The sequence below is a fragment of the Typopeltis vanoorti genome, chromosome 13, assembly GCF_054136105.1.
Source record: "Typopeltis vanoorti isolate ZY-2024b chromosome 13, IOZ_Tvanoo_1.0, whole genome shotgun sequence".
Taxonomy (NCBI): Eukaryota; Metazoa; Arthropoda; class Arachnida; order Uropygi; family Thelyphonidae; genus Typopeltis; species Typopeltis vanoorti.
Window position 1 is genome coordinate 64,939,909 of NC_143561.1, and position 26,209 is coordinate 64,966,117.

Here is a 26,209-nt window from a genome sequence, read left to right on the forward strand (position 1 = left end):
TACCTCTGTAATTCTCACATTCAGTTTTATTTCCCTTTTTATATATGAGTACTATGAGAGCTCTACTCCAATCATTGGATTCGTCCCTCTGTCGAGGTTTTCTGAACTATGCAGTGCAGCCACTGTAAGACTCTTATAACACCATATTTCAGCATTTCTGGTCGAATATCATCTACTCCTGCTGCCGTTCCACATTGCAAGCCTTTGAAGGCTTTGTATGGATATGTATTCCTGACTGTATGCCTGTTGTGTGTTTATTTACCACTGTGCTATCGCTGCTTGTTTCATTTAGCAATTTTTCGAAGTAATTACTATATACTTCAAAGATATCTTTTTCTCCTGTTTTCATGTAACCTTTATCATCTCTAATTCCTTTTATAGCACTCTTTCCTCCATTTCTAAGCTTCTTCAACAACCTCCAGAATATCTTACAACCTTCTTGATATTTATTTTCTATGTTCTTGCCAAAGTCCTCCCATGACTTTTGTTTAGTAGGTTTTACACAGTGTTTAGCATTCTTGCATTTGTCTCTGTATTCTCTAAGAGCACAAGCTGACTTATTTGACAGGATCTTTTGATATGCTTTCTTCTTTTCCTTCACTGCCTCTTTAACTTCCTGTGTCCACCATGGAGTCCTGATTTTTCTATCCTTGCAGACAACCTCACCACATGCCTCTCTGGCTGAATCAATCAGGGCTTTCTTCAAGGCTTGCCATTGAATCTCCAAGGTTTGGCTCTTGTTCTCAAACTCTTTCATTTTTTCTTCAATAATCTTTGTGTATTATAGTCTATAGTTCACATCTGAGAGCTGCTCAACTTTTATTCGCTTTAAAACTTTCTTACATGTTATTCTTTTCAATACGAAATTCAATTTTATCCTGCTCAAGACTAAATAGTGATCACTTCCAATTTCAAATCCTCTGTCCTCTCTAGTGTCCTGCACCAGGGAGAAAACATCACTATCAACAATAACATATACAATGAGACTTTTCTTATTCCTTGCCTCTTCTCTCCATGTGAATTTGTGCACATTTTTATGTTGGAACATGGTGTTAATAATAACCAGTCCATAACCTGAGCAGAAATCCAACAAGTATTTGACATTATTATTGGCTTTGCTCTTTTCTCCAAATTTTCCCAAAATATTTTTGTATGTCTGACAATTATTTCCTACTCTGCTATTTAGATCCCTAACAAGGACCAACTTTTCCTTTTTCATTGTGTCAGTTGTTTTTTCTAAAGCATCAAAAAATTCCTTCACTTCTACCTTAGTAGAACCTTCTGTGGGACCATAGGCACAAATAAGTCTCATTGTCCAATTCCCCATTCTGATATTTGTCCACATCACTCTACTTGAGACTGCCAGCCATTCAGGAAGATTAGCCTCATATTTAATGTTGAATACAATGGCTACTTCTTCTTTTCCTTGATTGTCATTGCCTGAATATAACATTTTGTATTTATTGCTTAGAAGGATCTCACCAGTTTTTGTCTTTTTTTTTGTTTCAGTCACCCTATTCTCAGCTAGCTCCATTTCTTTGCCATTCAGGCTTCTTATGTTGATAGTATCGATCTTTAACTCTGATGATGTTGAGTTGGGGTGTGCTTTCAGATTTGTTCCAGTAGCTGACTTTTCGCTGTTCGACTCAGTTCCCTGTCGAAAACAACGGGGGCCTTGTTTAACCGAGAGACGCCCCAGCCGGCATGAAATTTTGTCATGTTGTACCATCATTTTCTATATTGGTTTAAGCCAATAAGAATACAATTTGGTCGGCTAAATCCCAAATTGCCAGCCCATCCTCGTTTGTTCAGTATCCAGGTAGATACTCAACAGGGTGCACGACGAGAAGGTGAGGATTGGACATTAGGTCAGAAGCCCTGGTCGGTTTTCCGCATTCCTTTAAAGGCTATGTGGACGTCTCCTCTCAGTTATACAGCTCTGACCCTTAAGCACTCCAAAGAAAAATGATAACAATGATATGAAAACAGAAGATAAGAATATCCTAGAAGTCTGGAGTAATTACTTTAAAAGATTATTAAATGAAACAAGCAGTATTACAGAATAGTAGTTATAAATTTTCAAGAGGAACGCAAAGAAGAGTACATATCAATACATGAAGTAGAAAAAGCCATCAAAAACTTGAAATGTGGAAAGGTAGCTGGAGTAGATGATATTCAACCAAAAATGCTTAAATACCTCCATATTTAAGCATTTTTGGTTGAAGTTTTGCGCTGCCTAAACTTCAAAATTCAGAGAGGCTAGTCAGAAGGTCGAATTCCAGATGATTACAGTAGAGCTTTCATAAAGCTGAATGTGGGAATTACAGAATAATTTCTCTACTAAGTGTTCCAAGGTAAGATTTATGCAAGCATACTTGAAAAAAGGTTGAGACAGATTGTGGAAGAAAAACTTGGAGAAGAGCAAACTGGTTTCGGGCCAAATAGAGGTTTGTCAAAATCAGATTTTCACTTTACGACAAATAGTTGAGTAATTGTGGGAATATAACAATTACTACCAAGTCATGTTCTGAATACTTGAGTGTTTTATATTGTTGCAAGGTAATTTATATTACCTTCAAGCACAACTTTTGTTTCAAATGTTACTTCCCCGCCCTCCTCTCCACACACAAAATATTGTATACCTACAGTGAATTGACACTAGTTAGATAATCAAGAAATTGATATGAAAACTAAATATAGTACTTTTCAATGAGTCATATGAAAAATGAAGGGTGTAAAAAAGGAAGATGTAATGATCACTAAATAATAATGGGAGAAGAAAGCAAACAGAATGGAAAGAGGAAAGTTTGCAAAGCAGTTGTTTAATGTCAGGAAAAAAGACCCAAACAAAGAATAACATCTAGATGAATTAATGCAATTAGTACTGCTTTAAATGACTGAAATATAAGCTCTGATAATAATATGGAGTCCTTGCTACTAACAGATTAAGCTGGAGGCAAACTGTAGACAGGAAATTTTTAATAAAGTAAACTTAAGTAGTACTATAATAGCATCCTGTACACCTTTAAGAAACCAATCAGGAATATGATGACACAAATACAGTGATCTCAAGTACCTGACTTTCAAATAAACAAATTTTCAATGAATTGGCTGGGGGGGGGGGGGATCTTCTGACTTCAGGTAAGTACCATGCGATTGTGCATTATCATCCACCCTTCAGTTATTAGACAGCAAATTGCTCTTCCACTGTGAATGATAATTAAGGGATTAGGGTGTGTGTGTGTGTGTGTGTGTGTGTGTGTGTGTGTGTGTGTGTGTGTGTGTGTGTGATTGTATAAATTAGTATCCAATAATCAGAACTAATAAATTAGTGTTTGGTCTTCTTACCACAGTGACAGTAAGCAGCAAATCACAAAGTCCCTTCCATTTCAGTTGTGCACTAGGATAAAAAGCATGGTAACAAGCAAGGAAAGTATTATGGCATTCTTCTAATATAGTATGTACATAAGAAGTAAGTAAGGCAACTGAAGATGATGACATTGGCAACCCAGAGGATGAGCAACTTGATTGGACGGAGCCTAATGGTAGCTGATCTGAAAGAATATGCCGCAGAAGAGCACAAGCATCAGCAACACAGTCTGCTAATTTGGGTATTTCAGCTGGCAATTTTTTAGAAATAGCTGCAAAGTAAAAAATTATTAAAATATGTGAAAAGCATATTAAAAATACTATATATAAAATTTTATTCTTAGTTCAGTCTTAAGTTTTAATAACTTTAAATGATTTACATATTCAATTTTATGATAACATGATTGAAGGCATGTTTGTGATTATATATATATTCATTCACCATGATAAAACTAACAGAAAGTAGAAACCATAGCCAGCTCATTCAGAAACTGCAGTCAATCAGTCATTTACTACATAGCCAAATGTGCTCTGTTTGCCCATGGTTTATTTATTTATTTTTATTTATTTATTTATTTATTTTTATTTATTTATTTATTTATTTTTATTATTTTTATTTTTTACGGCTGTTATAGCCTGTTTTTGTTTAGGAGTGTCCCTTATTTTAAATACGTTGGCTTTTTTCCTCAAGAAATTTTTAGGGCATTATAAGTGCATTTTTAAAGGAAAATATAGTAGAAAAATTTAGGAAGAAAATTTTGTACATACTTTGTGTAGATGCTAGGATGACATCATTCTCCATACTTCTGCTGTTAGGTTGTTAAAAAAAAAGGGGGGGGGGGAGAAAACGTGGGGGAGTGTTTGACGCAATGTGGGAAGAATAATTTTTTTGAAAATCCAGAGTTTTTTAAAATAATATATATATATATACAAATATGTAGATATATTATTGTACTTAAGGGCGCTTTTTTGAGGAAGAGTTTTATGGGAAAACTGGGCTAGGATTTTCCCATAAAACCCTTCCCCCAAAAAAGTGCCATCAAGTACAATAACATATATACATATTTGTATATATATTATTTAAAAAAAAACCAGGTTTTCAAAAAAATTATTCTTCCTGCTTTGCATCAAACACTCCCCCACATTTCCCCCCCCCCACTTTTTTTTTTTAACAACCTAACAGCAGAAGTATGGTGAATGAGGTCATCCTAGCATCTACACAAGGTATACACAAAATTTTCTTCCTAAATTTTTCTGCTATATTTTCCTTTAAAAATACACTTATAATGCCCTAAAAATTTCTTGAGGAAAAAAGCCAATGAATTTAAAAGGGACACTCCTAAACAAAAACAGGCTATAATAGCCATAAAAATAATAGTTTTTTAAGAGGAGTAACATGGGAATTTTCCCAGAAATAAATACCTATTATTATTATTATTATTATTATTATTATTACATAACACCTCCAGGGAGTCCAGACTAATTGTGGGAGGGCACCTGCTCTACAGCACTCTGTCTCCACCACTCCACTAACCGGAACTACATTCATCATCTACACCAGCACCATCTACTGCCAATCACCACCACTATTTCCACAGACATTCACAAACATCCATGCCCACAGCGAGATTCAAACCCGCAGCCTTCTGGCTAGAGAGGATAAGGTAACCTTATCCTCTTGTTGTCTTGGAGGGATCAGTAATGAGGAATTTACCATATATTTTTCCACCTCTGCTGGGCATTCCATTTCAAATACATCAATAAGTAGTTTCCTTAACATGATAGCCAGGATGATGAAGGGAATGCAGAAGCACATCTTGATATGTATTTTAAAAACACACACTTGAGGCTGTAAAAACTATAGCACATCAGTTCCATGCAGACTTTTTCCCAATTGGCCAAACATCATTACTCAAGTGTGCAGCCATAGGAACTCCAGATTATTAAAAACCATTAACCAATCCATAGCTCTAATGTACTTACAACCATTCAAGTGACAGTCACATTTAAAAAATAATAAAAAAAGGAAGAAAGAAAGATGCATAAACCAAGTAGCTAAGGAGAAACTTATTCTTCCCTAACAACTAATGCCATACACCTTGAGGGAAAACAATAAGAAAATTCAGCCACAGATTTTATCTTCATCAATTGCTACTACTTTAATCAGTTTCTCTAATCACATGCTCTCCATGACTTTTGACGTGAATATGTCTTTAAATTCAGAACAGTACTGGGGGGGGGGGGGGGGTTTCTTCTCACCTTATCGAGTGATATAACGAAATCACTCGATAAGGTTTGGCTTAATAATTTCTAAAGTATTAAAGGTAACCAAATAAAACTTATATCATTCGATAGCTGAGGGAATAAAGATTTGTCAGTGATCTTTTAGACAGGGCATCACACCCTGCAGGTGGCACTGGGGTTCTGCCATTGTGTACAATCTGCCGCACCTCAAAAACTTCCACTCAGCAAAATTTCGCACTCTGTCATGGTATGCCACTCGTTTTAGTGTCAATCAACAGCTCTCATCAAGATCTATCGATTTAATGCATAATTCTTAAATTTCAATACAATGTTGGTGAAGAAAATGTGGATTGAAGTTGGAAAAATTTTAGAAATTTCACGATGTCCACCTATGCTCACCGGAAAGCCAACCAGAAATATGCTGAACACATACGACGTGAAAGAGCAGCTCATCAGCTTTCCAATAATATCCCAATGTCTGGGTCGGAACAAATAAGGAAGTACTGGGAGTAAAAGAAATTGGAAGCGACGCAGCACACGGCTGACAGCATCAGCACTTCGGCAGTGGCGGCACACAAACCCATGGATGTAAATGACATAAGCGACTATGCCACCGCTTCAGAAGATGGATTGAATGAAATGGATTTGGATTTGGAAGATAGGTGACAATGGAAGAGCATTGGAGGTCGGCGAGCCCGCTTGTACCATAACGATTCACAAATCACAAGGAGGCACTTTCGATCGAGTTGTCTTTCAGTACAACAAGTCTCAACAAAATCAACTGGTGTGCATTGCACTGAGCACAGTGATGTCTATCAATGGGCTGTATTTGACTAATGAGAGAGAAGATTATAATTTTATCATGGTTACAGAAATTCAGCACCCACTGTCAAGGAGATATGTGATGAATACAAGAGAATGAAGAAACACCACTTGCCAATGCTGGTTAAGCGAGTTGACAGTTTCTGTGGTCGACGATCGTCAACTGCTGCGATCACAGAGGAGGTCCAGATATTAAACGTAGATGATCATGACAATGGCAAAAGCTCACGGTGGGGAGTCTTACTTGTCTTGACGATCAATGCACAGAGTTTGGTGGAGCACACCAAAAGATATCGAAACTGAGTCCATTATGAACAAATCTGACTACTTGGTCATCAGTGAAACCTGGATGGATGATGCCACACCTGTAAATGTAGCTGGTTTCACACTTGAAGCATGTAAGAATACAGACATAGAAAGGCGACACAATCAACCATCAACTTCGTCGTCATCATCCAAATGCACTGCCAGTGGAGTTCACCATATACAGGAACCTCAACAGCTTCACTGATTGTCAACGTATCATTACCATTGATGTCAGTCGTAAGCTTAGAGTCAAAGAACCATCAGCAGGAGATATATGCCTGGACGACGTAAGAATCAATGGTGTATCTAAATTTGTCCTCAGAGTTGTGTGCATTCATCCGAATGCTTCATCGTCAGTGATAGAATGTTGCATCTATCGATCCCTGCTGCAATATTCGAAAAGCATAAAGAAAATAATCCCCAGTATCGAACCAGACCTGCACACATCATCACTGGACATATCGACATGACTTGAATGTCGATATGTCACAAAACCAATCACTGCAGGACTTTATGGAACGCGAGTTTAATCTCACTTATGTTCAGACCACGGCGACCATGCTAAGTAACACTTGTATTGATTTGACTTTTGCCAGAGACTTGGATGTATCTCGTCTACCGTTTGCATTTTACTTCTCTTACCATAGACCTATGATAAGTAAAATAATAATTGATTATTAAACTTGTTTTCATTTATTTACACTTCCCAACACGTATATAATCCGCTGGCATGACGCATTCACATAAAACCCCTTCAGCTGTGCTCCGACACAGCCACACCCGATTTTTTTTTTTTTCATCTCGAAGGTGGTATCTTGGCTCTGGCATACCTATCAGAGAGTGACCAACTTAGATCCTCTTTCTCTTTTTTTAAATTTCCTTTGACTAAGTATCTCTCCATTCATGCAATCAAATTCATCTGCTGTCTCTCTCACTCACCCAATTCCACCAACTATTGTTACATTTTTTTTAACTTCCTTTCTATTTTCAATATTTTCTCCAGTCCAACTTTTCTCATAGACAAGCCATCTTTTCTGAGGATTTTAATTTGTAACTCCAAACACTTTCCTTTTCCAAGTATGATGATCCAGCAGTGGAGATTCTGGGGCATTTACTATCACCAATAACCTCACATTTGATTACATGCCTACCAGAATACCAATAACCTTAACCATGCTCCAAATACTCAACATTTCTTCCTCCTAAAAAGCCCTTGGTTCTCGAAAGGCTGTACAAGTCTATACAAATAGCCAACAAATTACATATCCAAAACTAATTCTTAAAGGGTCAAAAGTGTATTGTGTTCAAATGGCAGTTATACTGTCTGGTTCCTTAGCTGGAACTTAATACAGTCCTGCTTCTTATTTATGTCTCCATTTTGTTTGCATTCAGATTCTCTATTGCATTATTGTTCTTCAGAAAAAAACTGAATGTCTTACTTTTTTCTCCAATTCTTGCAATGATAATCTTGGTAAATGTTCACTTACCATTTCGAAACATATTAATCTTATCTTCCAAACTAGTTGCCTCTGCATCTCCCCCCTCCCACCACTCCCTTCCAAAAAAAAAACATATATATAAATATATATATATATATATAATTTTTAAAAAAAATAAAGTCATATGTCCTCATGGTATTTTTCTGAGTGTTCAGAAGGTGTGTGCTCCAAAGCTTACTCTTTTTCTGTGTCAGTTTTTTTTATTCTCTTCTCCATTGGTATATTATCTATTGTTAAGTCGAAGTAAACCAGAATATCAAAGAAAATTATGTTTGACTCGGACTTAACATCGTTATCACTCTTTTAAAAGAATTAATGAATTTATCAGAAATGTAGAAGCACTTGTAAAAAAATTTTACCTTTAGTTTTATATCTTATCTTACTTTGTAATGTGAAATTTCATTATATTGTGGTGCATAGCTGCTTAGTCTCAGATACTATGTAAATAACTAACCATTTGCTGGGTGAGAGATAATAACCAAAATGTGAAATGACCAACTTCAGAAACACGCAGTGAGAGTACAGGTACACCTGTTATGTAGCACGGTGCCTCCCCCCCCCTTCCACCTCGGCGTTACGAAAGTTACGAGAGGATTCCGCGAGCGGCACTTAGTGCTGTGTGACGTAGATATCAGATGACGAATGAGAAAAGTGGCGCAACGTTTAAAAGGAGCAGTAACGCTGCGCACAGGGCTTTTAAACGTTTTCCTGCTGCTTGTGCCTCAGAAGTCTGGCTGGTATGGAGCCTCCACATGGTTTTCCTTTGTTCGAGGAAGTTACGACCAAATGACCAAGGGAACTTACCAGTCGGAAACAAAAGCCCAGCAGATCATGATAGTGGAAAACTACAGAAATCTTCCAATATGAAGTATAGAGAAAATTCGTAGAAAAGAGTATCCAGTAAAGTGTGAAGTGAAGTGGTCAACATAGGTAGATATTTGATGAGATACTGAAGCGGTTAAAGTAGCATACCAGCAAATTGGTAAGGTGAAAACTTTATGTCTTTTAACTAATGGAATTGAATAAGAAGATTTTATTGTATGTGCTGCTAGAGACTCTTTGAACTGTTAAGTGATAGATTTAAGAAAGAAGTAGAATATTGTCTCATGAATGTACCTAGAGAGAGATATACAAGCGTTCTTAATTAGGCCTGAGATATATGTAAATTAAATAAGATTTGTCAGAGAAGATTGTGAATGGAATTTGATATATATTAAGAATGAGATTTGATCGAGCAGAGTGATACAATGAGACTAAGTGAAAAATTGTTATTAATTAGGTTTCTCAGATAGAAATTTATGGAAAGGATAAATAACTGTATGTAAGGGTGCTAATGCTGTATCAAAATTTTATTGAATGATTAACTCAGTGCTTCAAAGTGTATTATATATATTCTACTTGTAATTAAAATGTTTTGTTTAAATATAAATGTTGTCTTGGCTGTACTTAGATCCTACTGCACTTGCTCATAAAGTATAGCGAACCTCGAAAGGCGGGAAAATTAAATATTATCAGGTCATGACTGCAAGTTTAAAATTTATAAATGACAAGAGTGAATGTTGACTGGATTCTAACTCCTTGGTCTTACATGTTTAGTATATCCTAGGATTCAGGGTGGTGCAGCGTTAATAAATAAATTTTCTCTGAATTTGAAAAGGGAGATAGAACCAGTGCTGAGACAAAGAAATAGGCATCCACCATTTGCATTTCTTTGTCTCACAGAACAACAATTTCACTCTCGTCAGGGATTTTGGCCTAAGTAATAAGTATATTGAGATAGAAGTTAAATGATAAATGATATTAAAAGGGTGATAAGAAAGTAATAAGTAGGAATTATTGAAAGAAAGATACATTAGTGTGATTTATGCTTACAAGAGATAGAAAGGGCCTTAAAACATAAGAGGACGACACAACACTATCATGCAGCTTAGCCATTCTATTCTATCAGTGTCTCTAACAGGCACTTAAGCACCCATGGCATTCCAAGTATCCTTGGATTTCCTAACTACAGCACGAGAATAGAGTGGTTATCAGAATAGCCATATTCAACCTAATTTCTAAGAAAGATGACAGACCACCAAATTATCATTTAATGTCTCCACTTTATTTTTTCCTGAAGTAATGAAAAATCCATTTAACATTCAACTACAACACTGCTGGAAATCTCTCAACTAATAAACAATTACTACAAGGATTATGATGAAGTCAATCAACAGTGGATTATCTTACTTATGTCTGACCCTCCTTTAAACAAATGCTTTAGACAAATTTCTACCAAATTTGGGTGCAAATTTGGTACAAATTTGCTTGTTTATGAAGGTTCTCAATTTGAGTTTTTACTGTTTCATTTTTATCCCCATATGATATCAGTGGCAAAATCTTTAAAATTATTAGAAAGGAACTTGAAATATTAGCATTCAAGAATGTGCGAGCAGAGTTAATCTAAGGTGGTAAGGTCACTTGAATAGTAGAGGAAAAGCAAAAACAGGTGTTCAATGCTAGGAAAAACAGAGTAAAATGAAGATCTAAGTTGACTGATGCAGTATAAATAGCCTTTGAATGCTGAAATTCAAGAACCAATAATATTGGAGTTTTGATGAATAACAATTAATTTGAAAGAATATCCTTGATACTCAACCTAGAAATAATGTAAACTTATTTTCTCATTCTCATTTCTTCATCTAGTATTACTAATTTCTGACTGAACATTGTGAATTTTTCACAATGACAAGAGTGATACCGAGATTGAAGAATTTTATGATCAATTAAAAGAACTAATGAAAAACACAAAAAAGCATGATATTAACATAGTCATGGGTGATTTCAATGCTAAAGTTGGGAAAGGTAGAAGTGGAGATGTAGTTGGCGAACATGGACTGGGCACAAGAAATGAGAGAGGTGACCTTCTTTTTCAATTCTGCCAGGAAGAGGAGCTAATAATCACAAACACATGGTTTAAGCTACCACCTCGAAGATTGTATACTTGGCGATCACCACAGGATAATAATGGGAATATAGTCAGAAACCAAATTGATTACTTACTAATTAATCAACGATTTCGAAGTTCTATAAAGAGTACAAAAACCTATCCTAGTGCAGATATTGCTTCTGATCATAACCTACTGGTGGCAGAGTTACAACTTAGACTGAAAGCTATGCTTAAGAAACATCAACAAAAAGGTTTGATTTGGGAAAATTAAAAAACACAGAGATAAGAAGCAAATTGAGTCAAGATCTGAATCAAGAGCTAGCACTTATCAAGAATGATGACATCATGAGGGTTGATGAATCGTGGGACAAATTGAAATCTGTCTTCATAGAGAAATGTACCAATACCTTATGTCCTAATACAGCAGTAAAAAAGGAAGATTGGATGACTGATGAAATTCTTTCTCTCATGGATCAATGCAGATCATATAAAAATCATAATCCAACAAAATATACAGAGGTTCAGAAAATTATTAAACACAAGATCAAAAAAGCAAAAGAAATCTGGATGAATGAAAAATGTAAAGAAATAGAAATTCTACAGGAAAAACATGACAATTTTAATCTACACAAAAAGATGAAAGAGACCTCAGGTATATGTAAGAAAAAACAATTCTGTATCCTTCAAAACAAAAAGGGAGAAATTATATCCAAAAAGGATGACAAAATACAAGAATGGGTGAAATATATAGAACTCTTTACTGATAACAGACAGAACCCAGAAAATACTTATGAACATATGGAAGGTCCATGCATTCTAAAATCAGAGGTAGAATGTGCATTAAACTCAGCTAAAAATGGTAAAGCCCTAGGACCAGATAGAATACCAGCAGAAATAGTAAAGTTATTAGAAGGTGACAATATTAACATATTAGTAAAGCTATTTAATAAGATCTACGATACAGGCATAATCCCTCAAGACTGGTTACAGTTGACCTTCATCATGCTACCTAAAAAAGTAAATCGAAAACTTGTAATGACTATAGAATGATCAGCCTAATGAGTCACGTTCTCAAAATGTTTCTGAAAATAATTCAAAAAAGAATATACAGAAAATGTGAAGACACCATCAGTGATACCCAATTCGGCTTTAGAAACGGCTTGGGAACAAGAGAGGCCCTTTTCTGTTCTCAGATCTTATTTCAAAAATGTGTTGACCAAAACAAGGTAATATTCATTTGCTTCATCGACTTCGAGAAAGCATTTGACAAAGTCCAACATGCTAAAATGATTGTACTATTAAAAAGAATTGGATTAGATGGTAAAGACATCAGGATCATTGAAAACTTATATTGGAACCAAAAGGCATCTGTTTAAGTTGATGACATTATTACAGACTTCATTAACATCAAACAAGGAGTAAGGCAAGGATGTGTGCTGTCACCTCTTCTTTTTAACATCTACTCAGAAGCCATATTTCAAAAAGTCTTGGAAGGAAGAAAGGAAGGGATTAGTGTAAATGGTGAAATCATCAGTAACATCCGATATGCCGATGATACAGCTCTTCTGGCTGACAATATTCAGGATCTTCAAAATCTTTTGGAACTAATAAATGAAGAGAGTGAAAAAATGGGATTAAAAATAAATATCACCAAAACTAAATTCATGGTCATAAGTAAGAAACCAATTCTTAATTTAGCACTTTCTTTAAATAGGAAACAAATAGAAAGAGTGGCAAAGTTTAAATATCTCGGATGCTGGTTAAATGAAGATTGCAATCCAGAAATGGAAATACAAGTTAGAATTAAAATGGCAAGAAAAAATTTTCTCTTGATGAAATCAACACTGTGTAACCGCAGTTTAAACTTAGAGCACGCATGGTTAAATGCTACGTATGGTCTGTACTGCTGTACGGTGCAGAAACTTGGACCTTGAAGACAACATCAATAAAAAGACTTGAAGCCTTTGAGATGTGGTTATACAGACGAATGTTAAAAATCCCAAATGGGGAAATCACGTGAACTTTTAGATACCATAAAAAGGAGGAAAACTGCATATCTTGGTCACCTACTTCGTAATGAAAAATATAAGATACTTCAATTGATTATAAAAGGAAAGATAAATGGAAGAAGAGGACAAGGAAGACGAAGAAAATCTTGGCTGGCAGATATCAGACAGCGGGAACTGTTGAACTCTGAGAGACTGCTCAGAATAGCTGAGAATCGCTCAAAATTTGCCAAGGTGGTCGCCGACCTCCGATAGGAGATGGCACTCAAAGAAGAAGAAGAAGTTAAAAACACAAGGAAAAAAATCACTGGGAGATTGCTGTTGTATGAAAGAGTGGAAAGTCTGATTTGAATTTATAAGAATTATGAGACTAAGGTGATGAGGCTAGCATTCAGCAACAGAGAGCCATACCACTTCTGTGTGAGACTAGCAAGCACACTTTCAATTAAAGATAAGTTCATCAGGTTCATCCAAAGGTGACAAGTCCTTAGAACAGTTCTATAATGGTTCCCTCACATCTTAGATACTCAAGCTTGAGTCAATACAAAAGAAAGGATGAATGGTAATAAGCAATATTTCTCTCTCTTTTTTAATAAAGAATAAATAAAAAGCTTGTATACACTGTATGTATATATTCTTTAAAAAATGAAGAAAGATACTAATACATTTTCTGTTCAGTTCATAACAGTGTTAAGTTGTAGTTCCCAACCTATGGAAAGCATTCATCATTGCTTATGCATCATTTGCTACACATCAAAATTTATATAACTTTGGGATACACCCAATTTAAATTAAAATTTCAAAAAAGCAAAATCCATGACACTAATAAAACACTTCTACATACTTGTAATGCTGTTGCACAAATGGAATAATACTTGGGTAAAAGGATGATGGAGTGGAAAAAATGCTGGAACTGATTTAATAATGTTTAAATATCCATTAAAATTAAATAATTCAGAATTTCACTATAAATGAGTAAATGTTTTTACTTTTCAACTTACGGCTGTTTGGGTAAACTTCATTGATATAAATCCTGAGAAGATGAAGACTAGAGGAACAAATGTACACCAATCTTTCTAAATCTAAAAGTGCAGCAATTGCAGGCATTGTGGCCCCTTGAACAGTCTCACATAATCCAGCTTTAAATGATTGCCATGCCCACCTCAGTAATTTTAAAAGAGAATGAAAACAATCCTACAAAAAAATCAGCTCAAGTGAATGCCAATTCAAATGATATATTAATGTTTATATATATATATATATATATATATATATATATTTCTAAAAGATAAAACTATTATTGCAAATTTATCAGTAAATTGTTAACATCGTTTTTTGTTGAATATTTTCTAATAATTAATTGTTACAATGCTTAATCAAGCCGAAATATTCAAGAGCATAAATTTATTTTTAAGAGCAATTTCTACATGCATAATTTCTACCAAAGCTTACTGGTGTTACAGTCTTTGAAAACTCTTTACTGAGTACACGAACTGGCTCCAACTGATCAGGTGGCCTTGAAGAGAGCTGATTGTCAGGTGTAATTACTCTATAATATAAATAGATATGCAATGAAAAGTTTAAGATTCTTTGTAATACCAGTTTTTTTTTGTCAGAAAACTTAAAAAATTTTTCACTCTCTTCACATCATTATCATTCTTACTAATTATTATAGCTTATATTCTCCCCCATCAATTCTACTCATCATAGGTTGTAAACATGCTAGACATTTAGCATGTAAGTGGACTAAAGAAAGAATAAATCACCCAAAAACATTTACTTGCATCTATGCCACAGTGTGATTCAAATATCCTGCCTGTAAGTTGGTAAACAAATATCTATCTACTCAACATCAAACTGGTTACTTGAAATAACACAAAAATCAAGATATAATTAGTTATCACTAGAAATTATCATTTTCATACTCTGAAAATTCCATTTAAAGCATATCACTGTAATGTAAAAAAAGTGTGTATATTTCATTTATATAATGAAGCACTAATATATAGTGAATTTTTTTTTTTGATAATTTTATTAAAAACCAATAGAAAGAATCTAGTAAAATTTAGATTGTGTTTTTCCTTTATGAATTTCATTATTTTATTTAAATAGTAAACTTATTTATTATTTTTAAATCTCAGGTTTCTTTGCCAGAAAATTACTGACTGATTACTTTCCTGTATTGAAAAAAAGTACTTTAAATACTTTTGGAAACTGGCTTACATCAATCTCATCCATGACAGTTTGCAAACATATACCTGAAATGCTTTTTTGGAAGGAGAAAAATAGCAGTAAACGCTATTATTCTGAATGATACAAGACAATTCTTCTAGATTTTCTGAATAGTATCAATGCTTTTTAAGAAAATCACTATAAAATCACCAGAACAATAATTAATAAAAATCAAGTTAGCCTTTTGACACAGTGTAAAGTAGCAAAATTAAGATCATGCAAGTTCAGTTTGAAGAAGACAATTTTTAGTAATTTTTCTAAGAGAGTCTGGAATCTGTGAAATGTTTCAACAATCTATCAGTGAAATCACTGCTTCCTTTTATCTGTTATTCATTTTTACTGCTGTTATAGCATCAATGTAAAGTTAATGATATAAGCCCCTAATTAAACCAAGAAGAATGGAGTACTCATAAAAGTTTGAATATATTGTAATATATTCAATATATATTAGCAATATATTGTAAAACATACCTGAAGCTCTGTATTTTTCAATGCTTGTTTAAAAAATGAATTTCGTTACTTTTAGTGCTTTTATTGATATTTGTAGAGAATTAATTATGTAGCTTCCATATCACTAATTACTATACATGATTATTCAAATTGTTGTAAAAATTAAACTGTGTTGTTCGTTGGAAATGGAATAAATGCTACTAAATAAATAAACACAAGTTTTGTGTTTATTTATTAAGCTACTCATCATTTTAAACAGCTTACACACATTAAAATAACATCACCTCTGTATGCAAAGACAAATTCTGTGACAAGTAAGTACAGTGCGAGTTTCACAGGAAACACGAGAAAGAAGCAAAAAAAGTTATGATCCATGTAAACATTTCAAAGACCAAGGATGCATCTGTAAAAGAAAAAATTCCTTGCTCATCAAGAATCAGAAAAGAAAGAGTAAAGTATATGAGCATGGAATTCAATGTACCTAATTAGACAACTATCATGTGTAGCTATAGTGTAAAGATGACACAGCCTTTAGTTTCCCATAATATAAATATTGTGACAATATTTATATTATGGAAAACTGAAGACTACTGCAATATCTTCAAACATGCATAGAATTCTCCAGAAGTTCAAACTTTTTTTGTGGCATTTCATGAATACAAGTGTGTGGTGAATGGACCTATGATGGTAGGAACCAGTTTCAACCATATTAATCAACTAGCTACTACCACAACTTAATTTTCCTATTTCAAGTTTGTTTGTTTTTCAATTTAAATCTAATTAAAAAAAAACAACTAGATTTAAAGAAAATATTGATTTTATTAGTTTACCAATTCGAATCAGTTGCCCATTCCTGCTTGCAAGCATGAGGATAAACTTTTCAGTTGCCTTCAGCCTGCACAGCCAATTTCTTTTCATATTTGACTTAGTTTTCTGTACAAATCATCTTTTTTGGCCTGCACTCTTTACATATTTCATTACTCCTCCCATACTTAATTTCACAATAGTCTTTCCACACTATGCTCTTCTTATGGATATCTACTGTTTAATAAAGTGACACATCCATTTCACTCCCAACCTATTTCTTTAACTCTAGGGAAATTCAGATACCACACCATATCATTTAAGCATTTTTTCAAAGCTTCCCATCAAATGCTGATATCTTTCCCATTCACTAACTGACACCATGGAACAAAGTATACTATCCGTTTGTCATAATTCCTAAGTTTGTAGATCAGCATGTAATCTGTCTTAATCAACATGATTACTGTCACAAACTGGTTGCAGAGCAGTCACATGCTTAAGTGAGACCTTTCTGATGCTATGACCAAATCTACAGTTCCTTCTTTCATGTAAAGCTTGTGAAGTCTCGCAGCAGCTCAATAAATCTTCCTTCATTCTTATCACAAGTTTTCTCTTCTATCCAAATCAGTGTTTGGATAATTTAAAGTCATTTATAATGATTACTCATTTAGTACCATAAGGGTAATTTAGTTATGTATTTTAACACCCACAGCAACTGAACTGCCAGGTCTGTAGCAACACCCCACCATATATTTCACCTTGTGACAACTTCATACCCAGAGAGCCTCAAACTTACTGAGGAACATTATTTATATGGGACATTATTACTATTGTTGCTTTCACGAATTTCTACCCTGGACTCAAATCATCTGATATCATTAGTAATATCTCAGCTCCTCTCAGATTTCTCCCGTCCTTTCTAAAAGTACTATACCCTTTAAACTCAATTCTAGCTACTACATCTAACTTTGAGAGCAAGATTTCACTAATGCTAACAATCTTGCCACAGTGTTTTCACCAAGGCAAAACAAACAACTCTTTGTTCTTGATGCTCCTGGCATTTATGTACAGACAAACAAGTTACCTTCTGTTTTTTTCACAAACTTAAATCTGCAGTCTACTTGGCATATTTGGGCAACATTCTCTTTCTCATCCAAAAATAAACTCAAAGTCTGAATCCAAAGTGTCTGGGTCCACTCCATCACCAGATTTATAACCATGCTCACTGACATTCAATATCACTATCATGTTTGAATACCTAAGCTGAACTGGTTAACATCACCATTCCTCACATAATGATCAAGTTTCCCTCCCTTTCCATTAGGTCTCACTCCAATAAATAATTTCTCCAGGCTCCTGATGCTAAATCCATTCAAGTGCAGGCCATCCCTCTTATATAAGTCTTTTCTCCCATCAAAACTCATTCCACACATCCAACAACTGACACCCATTTCTTCCATGTAGCCTGTGCATTGAATCGTTTGCTATCATAGCCTTCCTTCTAAACTCAGTACTATCATCTCAGTAATAAACTAACAATTTTCTCTTCTTTCATATCCTCTCTTATAATGAATTTATCACTACTTTGTTCCTACAAGCATACCATCTCTTTTACTTTTTTGTTTCTTAATTCCATCATCACATTCTTAATTTTTGTTTCCAGAAAACTTGTAGTGTTTGTGTTATCAAGTGCAAATTTAATAAGTGAATCACCATACCATATTACTTCTTTTTTCCCCTTACATTCTATTTTTTTACCATATTATCATTATTCGCTGATATCTTACCAATTTCTGTGCTTTCATGCCTCTTATTGTTCTTTTTTTTTTTTTTTAAATGTTTCTCAATTTTATTCTAGCTCTCTGGTGAATTTTCTAACAATGTTTTAATCTGAAAATTTCAAATGTGGAATTATCTTCATTTGTATTATCAAAATCAGTGTTGTACTGCTTTTGTTTAGTGGATAAACAAAAGCAGTATAGCATCTATGTTACCCTTTGATATATTTGCAGACTCATTGTTAATTTAACATAGTTCTAAAAATGGTGCCAAAACCTGTCAGAACAGTAGAATGGTCTGATAGGTTTTGGCACCATTTTTAGAACTATGTTAAATTAACAATGAGTCTGCAAATATATTAGGCAATGCATTCAAATCAATAAATCCAATAAAAATCACAATAATATGCTAAAATACACTAATTAATCTAAGAAAACACTTAATTTAAAAAAATCAGCAGCTATCAGTAATCATAAAATAACACAAAATAACAGTCTGCATTCAAAACAGCCTAGAACCAGAAGAAAAACCACATACACACACAAAACTGCCAAGGTCGAATTTCTGCTTTCTGCAGTTGCTTTACTAAAAGATTTAAATGTCAGGAGTTATACCAGAACTCTGAAAATAGATCTCTGAAAGTTAGCACTTTCAAAAATATTCAGATGTCTATAAAATCAGTTTCTAAATATGGTTATGAATTATTCAAACTGCAAGAAATTATGAAGTAAGAGAGGAAAATGGCACAATATTACTGCTCACAAAAGAAAAGAGAAGTCAAGTTTAACTGTGCATGTCAAATATATATACATTGTACATGCTTATTTGATGAAATACATAATTTAAAAAGGGTTAAAATAAAACCTGCAAATAATAAATTTAATTTACTCCTTTATCCAAGTGTAAGCAAACAAAGTTTGCACCTGAAATATCTTCAGGACTGAGGCAACTCGTAGTAAAGGAGGACCAAGCTCTCATCACTCCTTGTCTCAGTATCTCCCATAATGCAAAGCACATTTCCTTGCAGACATGTATAATGCTATGCATTAAGGGAAGGACCACTAACCAGACCGGTTTCAACCTTTATTGAGGTCTTGTCAGTGGGAACTTTGTTTGCTTACACTTGGATAAAGGATTAAACTAAATTTATTATAGTCTAACCAAGTGGAAAATAAACTTCCAAAACCTGCAAATAACTTCATAACTTATTTTACAAAAATAGCCTTTTAATGTGTAACCTATTTACAATGAAAAGCATAATGTTCAAAAGTCATATTTTTTACATGATACTATTATGATATAATACAACATGATATAAAAAAAAATCAAGCTTCTCAATAAAATCATAACAGCTTAAAAAATTATAGAGCATCTTATTGAATTACAATAAAGATCAACAAGCATATAACAAGATTTTCTGTGCAGTTCCAACAGGTTTTATTAGTCATTTGACTAGCTTGGAAGCAAAATGAAAAAAAAAAACAAATGGAAAAAATAAGATTACCGATACTGATATTCAGAGAGTTATTTTTTTATACATCTGTTGTAATAAATAACAAACAGTTCAAGACAAACACTAAATAAAGCTAAGTAATTATTATTTGTAAGCTTGTTATTTAATCACTGAAACTTGTGTCAATTACTAAATAATTCTAATTTATATATGACTAACTTTGTTACTGGTTTACAGTTAACCTGCAACAACAATAAAATTCAAGCAGCTTTAACTGCATTTCCAAGAATAAAGACAGAAATCTATAACAAAAGAATGTCACCATCTCAAGTTGCTTTGACTATAATTCAAAAACAAGTCAGTCAAATATTGCTTTAAAAATATTGTGAAAAGAGCAGATGAAAAGGGCCTCAATTAACTTACCGGTATAGCAACTGTGGTATCTGTCCAGCATTAACATCTGTACCATTATTAGATTTCTTTGAGCTCTTAAAATAAAATACTACCCTTCAGCAGGAAGGGAAAAAAAAAATACATTACATCAATAATATATACTTCATAAACATTGTCAACTGAACTTTTTTTAGATTTTAACTGCTTTTTAACAAACACTTTTCAGAATTAAAGATCAGAATTAAACAGAAAACTCAAATTTTTTATACTATAAATATACTAATTAAAAAAAAAATTAATAACATTTTATGGAATAAGATGTTTTTAATAAAAATCTAACAAAATAATCATGATCATGAGTGCCATGGCCTCCATAGCTAGTCAGTATAAGACAAAGCCCTTTGGTTGGAAACACATGGATTCAATTCCCATCCATGATGAAAGGAACTTTTATCAGAATGGGAATTTTAAAGGGAATTAAATCTTTTTGACTAAAGGTGCATTAACTGATCTCATATAAAGGTAGAAGTTTTTTTTCTCCTGGAAATGCAGGTTTATCATCCCTCAAAACAGACAAACTAGCCTGTGACCACACATATTTACAAACATAGAACGCTTCAGAAAATTATGGTAGGCTGCTAGGTAGTAGTAATTTCTGAACTTATTTATCCGTATGGAGTTTCCTCTCTTTTTCTCCCCCATCCCTATAGGGGCGAGTTGAGCCCACTCATGGGGGGGGGGGGGTTAAGTTTTTATGGCTGTAGATCCATGTGTGTGTGTGTGTGTGTTCGCGGGGCCGGTTTGCCTGCTTGTGGAATGAAAAACGCCAGATAAACTGGCGGAAAAAACCCTACTGCCCGCACCCAAGACCGGCTAACTTGGCTATGGCTGAGGAAGATCCTCAAATTCCTCACATCTTCGACGGGAATTGAACCTGGGACAGTCCTTCCTCAGTCATATAGTTGAGAAGCGCACAGCCACTAGGCTAACTGCACGGACTATTTCTGAACTAATACCTCATCTCAGATCTAAATGCCAATACTGGTATTCCATATACTCCCATGTGCTAACAACAAATGATGAGTGCCTTTAAAAACAACCTTGGGTATTAAGTTCTGTGACAAACAACAAAGAACCTCACAGTTATCAATCTACTACCAATCTTTTGTACAAAACTGTAATATTCCTCATCACTGATGATGGGTTCTTATCCCATCATCAGTCCTCAATTATGATCAATGCCCATTTATATGATGCTGCATTCACTCATACAACGGTTTTCAATTATGATGAAGCCCATTTATGCAACACTGCATTCACTCATTCGAAGATTTTATTGACATGATGCTCCCATGAATCAACCAATGTACAGTTTTCATGAACTATTTGTTATGACATAACTGTTTGCTACATCTCTCTGAGTTTTGGTGTTTTGCTGTGAATGATAAACAGTTTTTAACTATTATCTTATTGTTGTTGATAATGGCAGATAAAATTTAAAGTAAGAGTATTATTGCTTCCTCTGAAAAGAAGATGATGCATAAACATATTACATACCAAGAGTAAAATTACTAAATTTAGTGAATATAGTATATCAAACTTTGGGATAGGCTGCAGGCTAAACTTACCTCACACCACAAACAAAAATAAAGTTCTTAGTGAAAAGTGCCACACTAGTTAATACTACAGTTATCTGTAAATGTTCAATTTTATTGCCAAAATGGAAAAACTTTTAAAGGTGTAGATTGAGTGTTCCCCCTAAGCAAAACTCTTCAAAATAACTTTTTTTCATTTGCATACCTAATGTAAATTAATGCTTTATTTACATCATTTATGCATATATATATATATACAGGGTGTTCGGGATAAATTTGACAGTTTCGTAAGGAAAAAGAAAATCTTCTTTGTATCTATTAAATTTAATGAATTGACAAAAAAACATTACAGGCAGAGTTAATTACAATACTATCAACAAGATTTACTCAAAATAACCACCATTAGCATCGATCACAGCTTCAATTCTGCTTCGGAACCTCGAACAAGCTGATGCTACAGTCTCCCTGGGAAGGGCTGCAAAAACTGTTTTAATTTTATCCATTAACTGGGCTTTTGTATTACTGGAAGTGCGATTGGTGTCTTTTTCAACTGCGCCCCATACAAAATAATCCATGGGGTTAAGGTCTGGGGAGTTTGGAGGCCAAACATTTGGACTGGTGAAGTCGTAGAAATTTTCAGACAACCATTTTTGACTTTTCCCAGAGGTGTGGCAAGGGGCCGAATCCTGCTGCCATACATACGGCCTACCATTGGCTACCCTTGTTATCCAGGGCTTGACTACAGTTAGCAACTCCACGAACAAAGCCCGAATTCCAATGCCAGGGTTCTTCAACACCTGTTCCTGCAGATTTGCGAGGAATTCTGCTGTACGAACGCAATCAGATCATCTGCTAGGGATCTTTCTTCTTGCTACATCCTCGTAGTCACCATTGCAAGTCTCTAGTTCATGCCTGATTGTTTTTACTGTATTCAGGGAGCATTGGGCAGCAGTCGTAATATCCTTATTTTGATGGCGGGCACGAATCATCATGATACAAGTTATTCTCTTCCATGATTCAGGTGGGTTCCAGCTATCCATCCTTTCTGACATCTTGTATATGAATGAAGAAGGGTCCAAACTTTTAAATGAAGAGAAGTGTGTGTTAATACATGTAACTTACGGAAAAATATAATTAATTATAAATATGTCAAATTTATCCCGAACACCCTGTATATATATATATATATATGACTGCTTAAAACTTTATTATTAAAAAAAAAAAAAAAAACAGTGATTTGCTACATGCCAAAATTCTCTATATGATAGCAGTCTGGAAACTAACGTGCCATATAATCGGAGTATGCCTATGTGGATCCTTATCATGAACACCTTGTTCTACCACTTACTAATATGCTCAACAGAAATGAGATCCAGTGACCAAGGAGATCAATCCATTAAAATAAAGTCACTCATGTTTCTGTATTTATAGACAGCACATTATTCTGATAGAAGCAATCATTATACACAAATTAAAAAAAGTCAATATGAACGAGTACCTATTCAACAATGATTTTCAGTTAGCTGGACTATTTGATCCTTACTCTGTTGGTACAGGGAAATGAAGTGACAGGAAAACAAGCCCCACACTATTATTCCACCTCTTCAGCATGAGAGCTGTGTCCATGGCTTTGTGTGATTATATCCTTACTCTTGACCTGTTTACATGCAATAACAAGAACAATGGTTCATCATTCTTCCACACAACCTTTCTCCAGTCCACTGGTGCCCAATGCCATTGTTCCTCTACTAATATTAGTCATAGCAGCTTGTTTTTTTATTTTTAAGAAAGCTGAGATATCCTTAATGGTCATGTCATTCTCCAATTGGAACAGTGTGATGCATTGTTCAGTCAGACAAACTCCTATGAAACCCCTGACTGTATAGGATAGTCAATTTTATGTGGTATAGCACATCTAATGATCTTGATAATTTTGTCAATCTTTTGACTTTTTGAATCGATAGGCTGTTTCCAGCCATATGCCCAACAATGACTCTGTTTTCCGTTTATCATAGCATTATAAGGATATCCAACATGCAAGTGTGTGTGTGTGGCTATCTTAACAGGACAACGGTTTCTGAGACCCAGGCCATCTTGCTCCAGCATCACTTAGTCATTTAGTGACTTTAGTCACTCAAGGTCAGTTACATTTACCCATTACAACACATGCACTTAAGCATATTTATACTGGCTCTCCCAGAGACAACTAGCACCTACGTATAACTGGGCAACATGTCATAATCACATACTACTGATAAATTCCATTTAACAAGGATAATATTCGACCAGAAATGCTGAAGTACGGTGGTATAAGAGTCTTACAGTGGCTGTACCGCATAGTTCAGAAAGCCTGGACAGAGGGACGAATTCCCGATGATTGGAGTACAGCTCTAATAGTACCCATATATAAAAAGGGAAATAAAACTGAATGTGAGAATTACAGAGGTATTTCCCTACTGAGTGGTCCTGGTAAGATATATGCAAGTATACTTGAGAAACGGTTGAGAAGAATTGTAGAAGAAGAGGTTGGTAGAACATGCTGGATTCAGGCCAAATAGAGGCTGTCAGGGTCAGATCTTCACTTTACGACAAATAGTGGAGAAATCATGGGAATATAACAAAGATCTCTATTTGAGTTTTGTAGATCTGGGAAAGGCATATGATAAGGTGCCAAGAGAGAAGCTATTCAATACGCTACAGTTATATGGTGTCAATGGGGCATTATATCAAGCAATACTTAGTCTTTATTTGAGTTGTAAGTCAGCAGTTAGAATTGATGGAAGTACAGGAAGATAGTTTAATGCTAAATCTGGTGTGAGACAAGGATGTACATTATCCCCTCTGTTATTCATTATCTATATGGATCACATTATGAAGGAAAGTGGTATTGAACATGATATCAAAATTGGAGATGTTAATGTCAGCTCTTTGCTTTATGCGGACGATGTTATACTTATCAATAAATCCGCTACAAGTCTGCAAGATTCCTTGACTAAATTGAATAACTGTTGTAATAGATATGGTATGAAGGTCAGCAATAAAAAGACAAAGACAACGAAAATAGGCAAAATCGTTGAAAATGTCAACTGCATTGTGAAGAGAACCTGTGGAACAAGTAAAACATTTCACCTACTTAGGCACAATTTTTAGTGAAGATGGTAAATTAAATATGGAAATAGACAACAGAATCAATAAAACTGGTATAGTAGGAAGTCAATTGAATAAATTCATATGGAATAAGAGAGAAATTAGTCAAAACACTAAATTAGCTGTATACAAGATAGTGTTCAAACCAGTTTGAACACTATCGTGGCAGATTAACTTCTTCATCCGCCACTTGGAGTTTCACTAATGTTCATGCCCACAATGAGATTCAAACCTATAGCTTAATGACTGGAAAGTAAGTTTTGACTCAGCCAATCAGTATGACATCTGTCTCTATGAGTGTTTAAAGTCACTCAGGGCAGTAACTTTTTCCAATTATAAAAGCATACACTTGGAGCATATTGCACACACACACAGTTTTCCAGAGCTGAGTATAAAACATACCTATTTATATCAGAGAATCACTTTCCCCTTTGTGATTCTCACAAATAATTGGAGAAAATCACAAAATGAAAGAGTTATGCAATAGTATTCTTCCAAGACCATTTGGTCTCCGAAGACAGGAATGCTATTACAAAACTCTCATTGATACTATGAAATCACAACAGACAATTCAGTTTTGTCTAATTTTTTCATTAAAATGGATCCATTATAGAATATAAATGAATAAATAAATAAAATAATACATATATAATTTCAAATCACCTTGCCAATAAAAACAGAATTCGTCACTTCCTGATATAAACCTTCCAGTAATGCACAGGATACTATAACAGTACTACATAATTAAGTTCACAATTTGTGCTAGCCTCCAATCAAAAATTTTCCTCCAATTTAATCTATCATCTAGGAAAATGATAGATTAAATTAGAACTCCAGTATTATGAGAGCTTACATTTTGGTCTTCTAAAGTACTACTAACAGCATTGATTCACCTAGATCTTGGTCATCCTCTGGGCTTTTTCCTGCAATGCTAGCATCAAATCTGTTTTGCTAAACTTCCTTGTCCCATTTAGTTTACATGACATACCACCTTAGAAAGATCTCTGGAAACATGTAGTCAGAAATAATTTAATACATAATACTTTATCATTGCAAATATTTTATCTAAAATTATAGCCCTGTGGATTTACCTTGTGAGCTGCATGTTTACTGATGGCCTCTTAGTTTCAGATTGAAATATTTGCATTAATAAACTAGTATTAAATTTCTTTTGTCTATGT

General features: G+C 34.4%; 1 protein-coding gene across 1 annotated transcript in view; it reads right to left on the bottom strand.

Annotated features, from left to right (window-relative positions):
• The window catches only part of hiw (MYC binding protein highwire), a 1,014,282-nt gene that overhangs the window by 694,111 nt on the left and 293,962 nt on the right, over nucleotides 1-26,209 (bottom strand). Inside the window, exons 28-31 of the mRNA XM_090402616.1 lie at nucleotides 20,317-20,400; nucleotides 14,628-14,724; nucleotides 14,177-14,369; nucleotides 3,349-3,641 (exon numbers count right to left, since the gene is read on the bottom strand). Of these exons, the coding sequence (XP_090258742.1) occupies nucleotides 3,349-3,641; nucleotides 14,177-14,369; nucleotides 14,628-14,724; nucleotides 20,317-20,400 (667 nt within the window). The remainder of the gene's footprint in view (nucleotides 1-3,348; nucleotides 3,642-14,176; nucleotides 14,370-14,627; nucleotides 14,725-20,316; nucleotides 20,401-26,209) is intronic.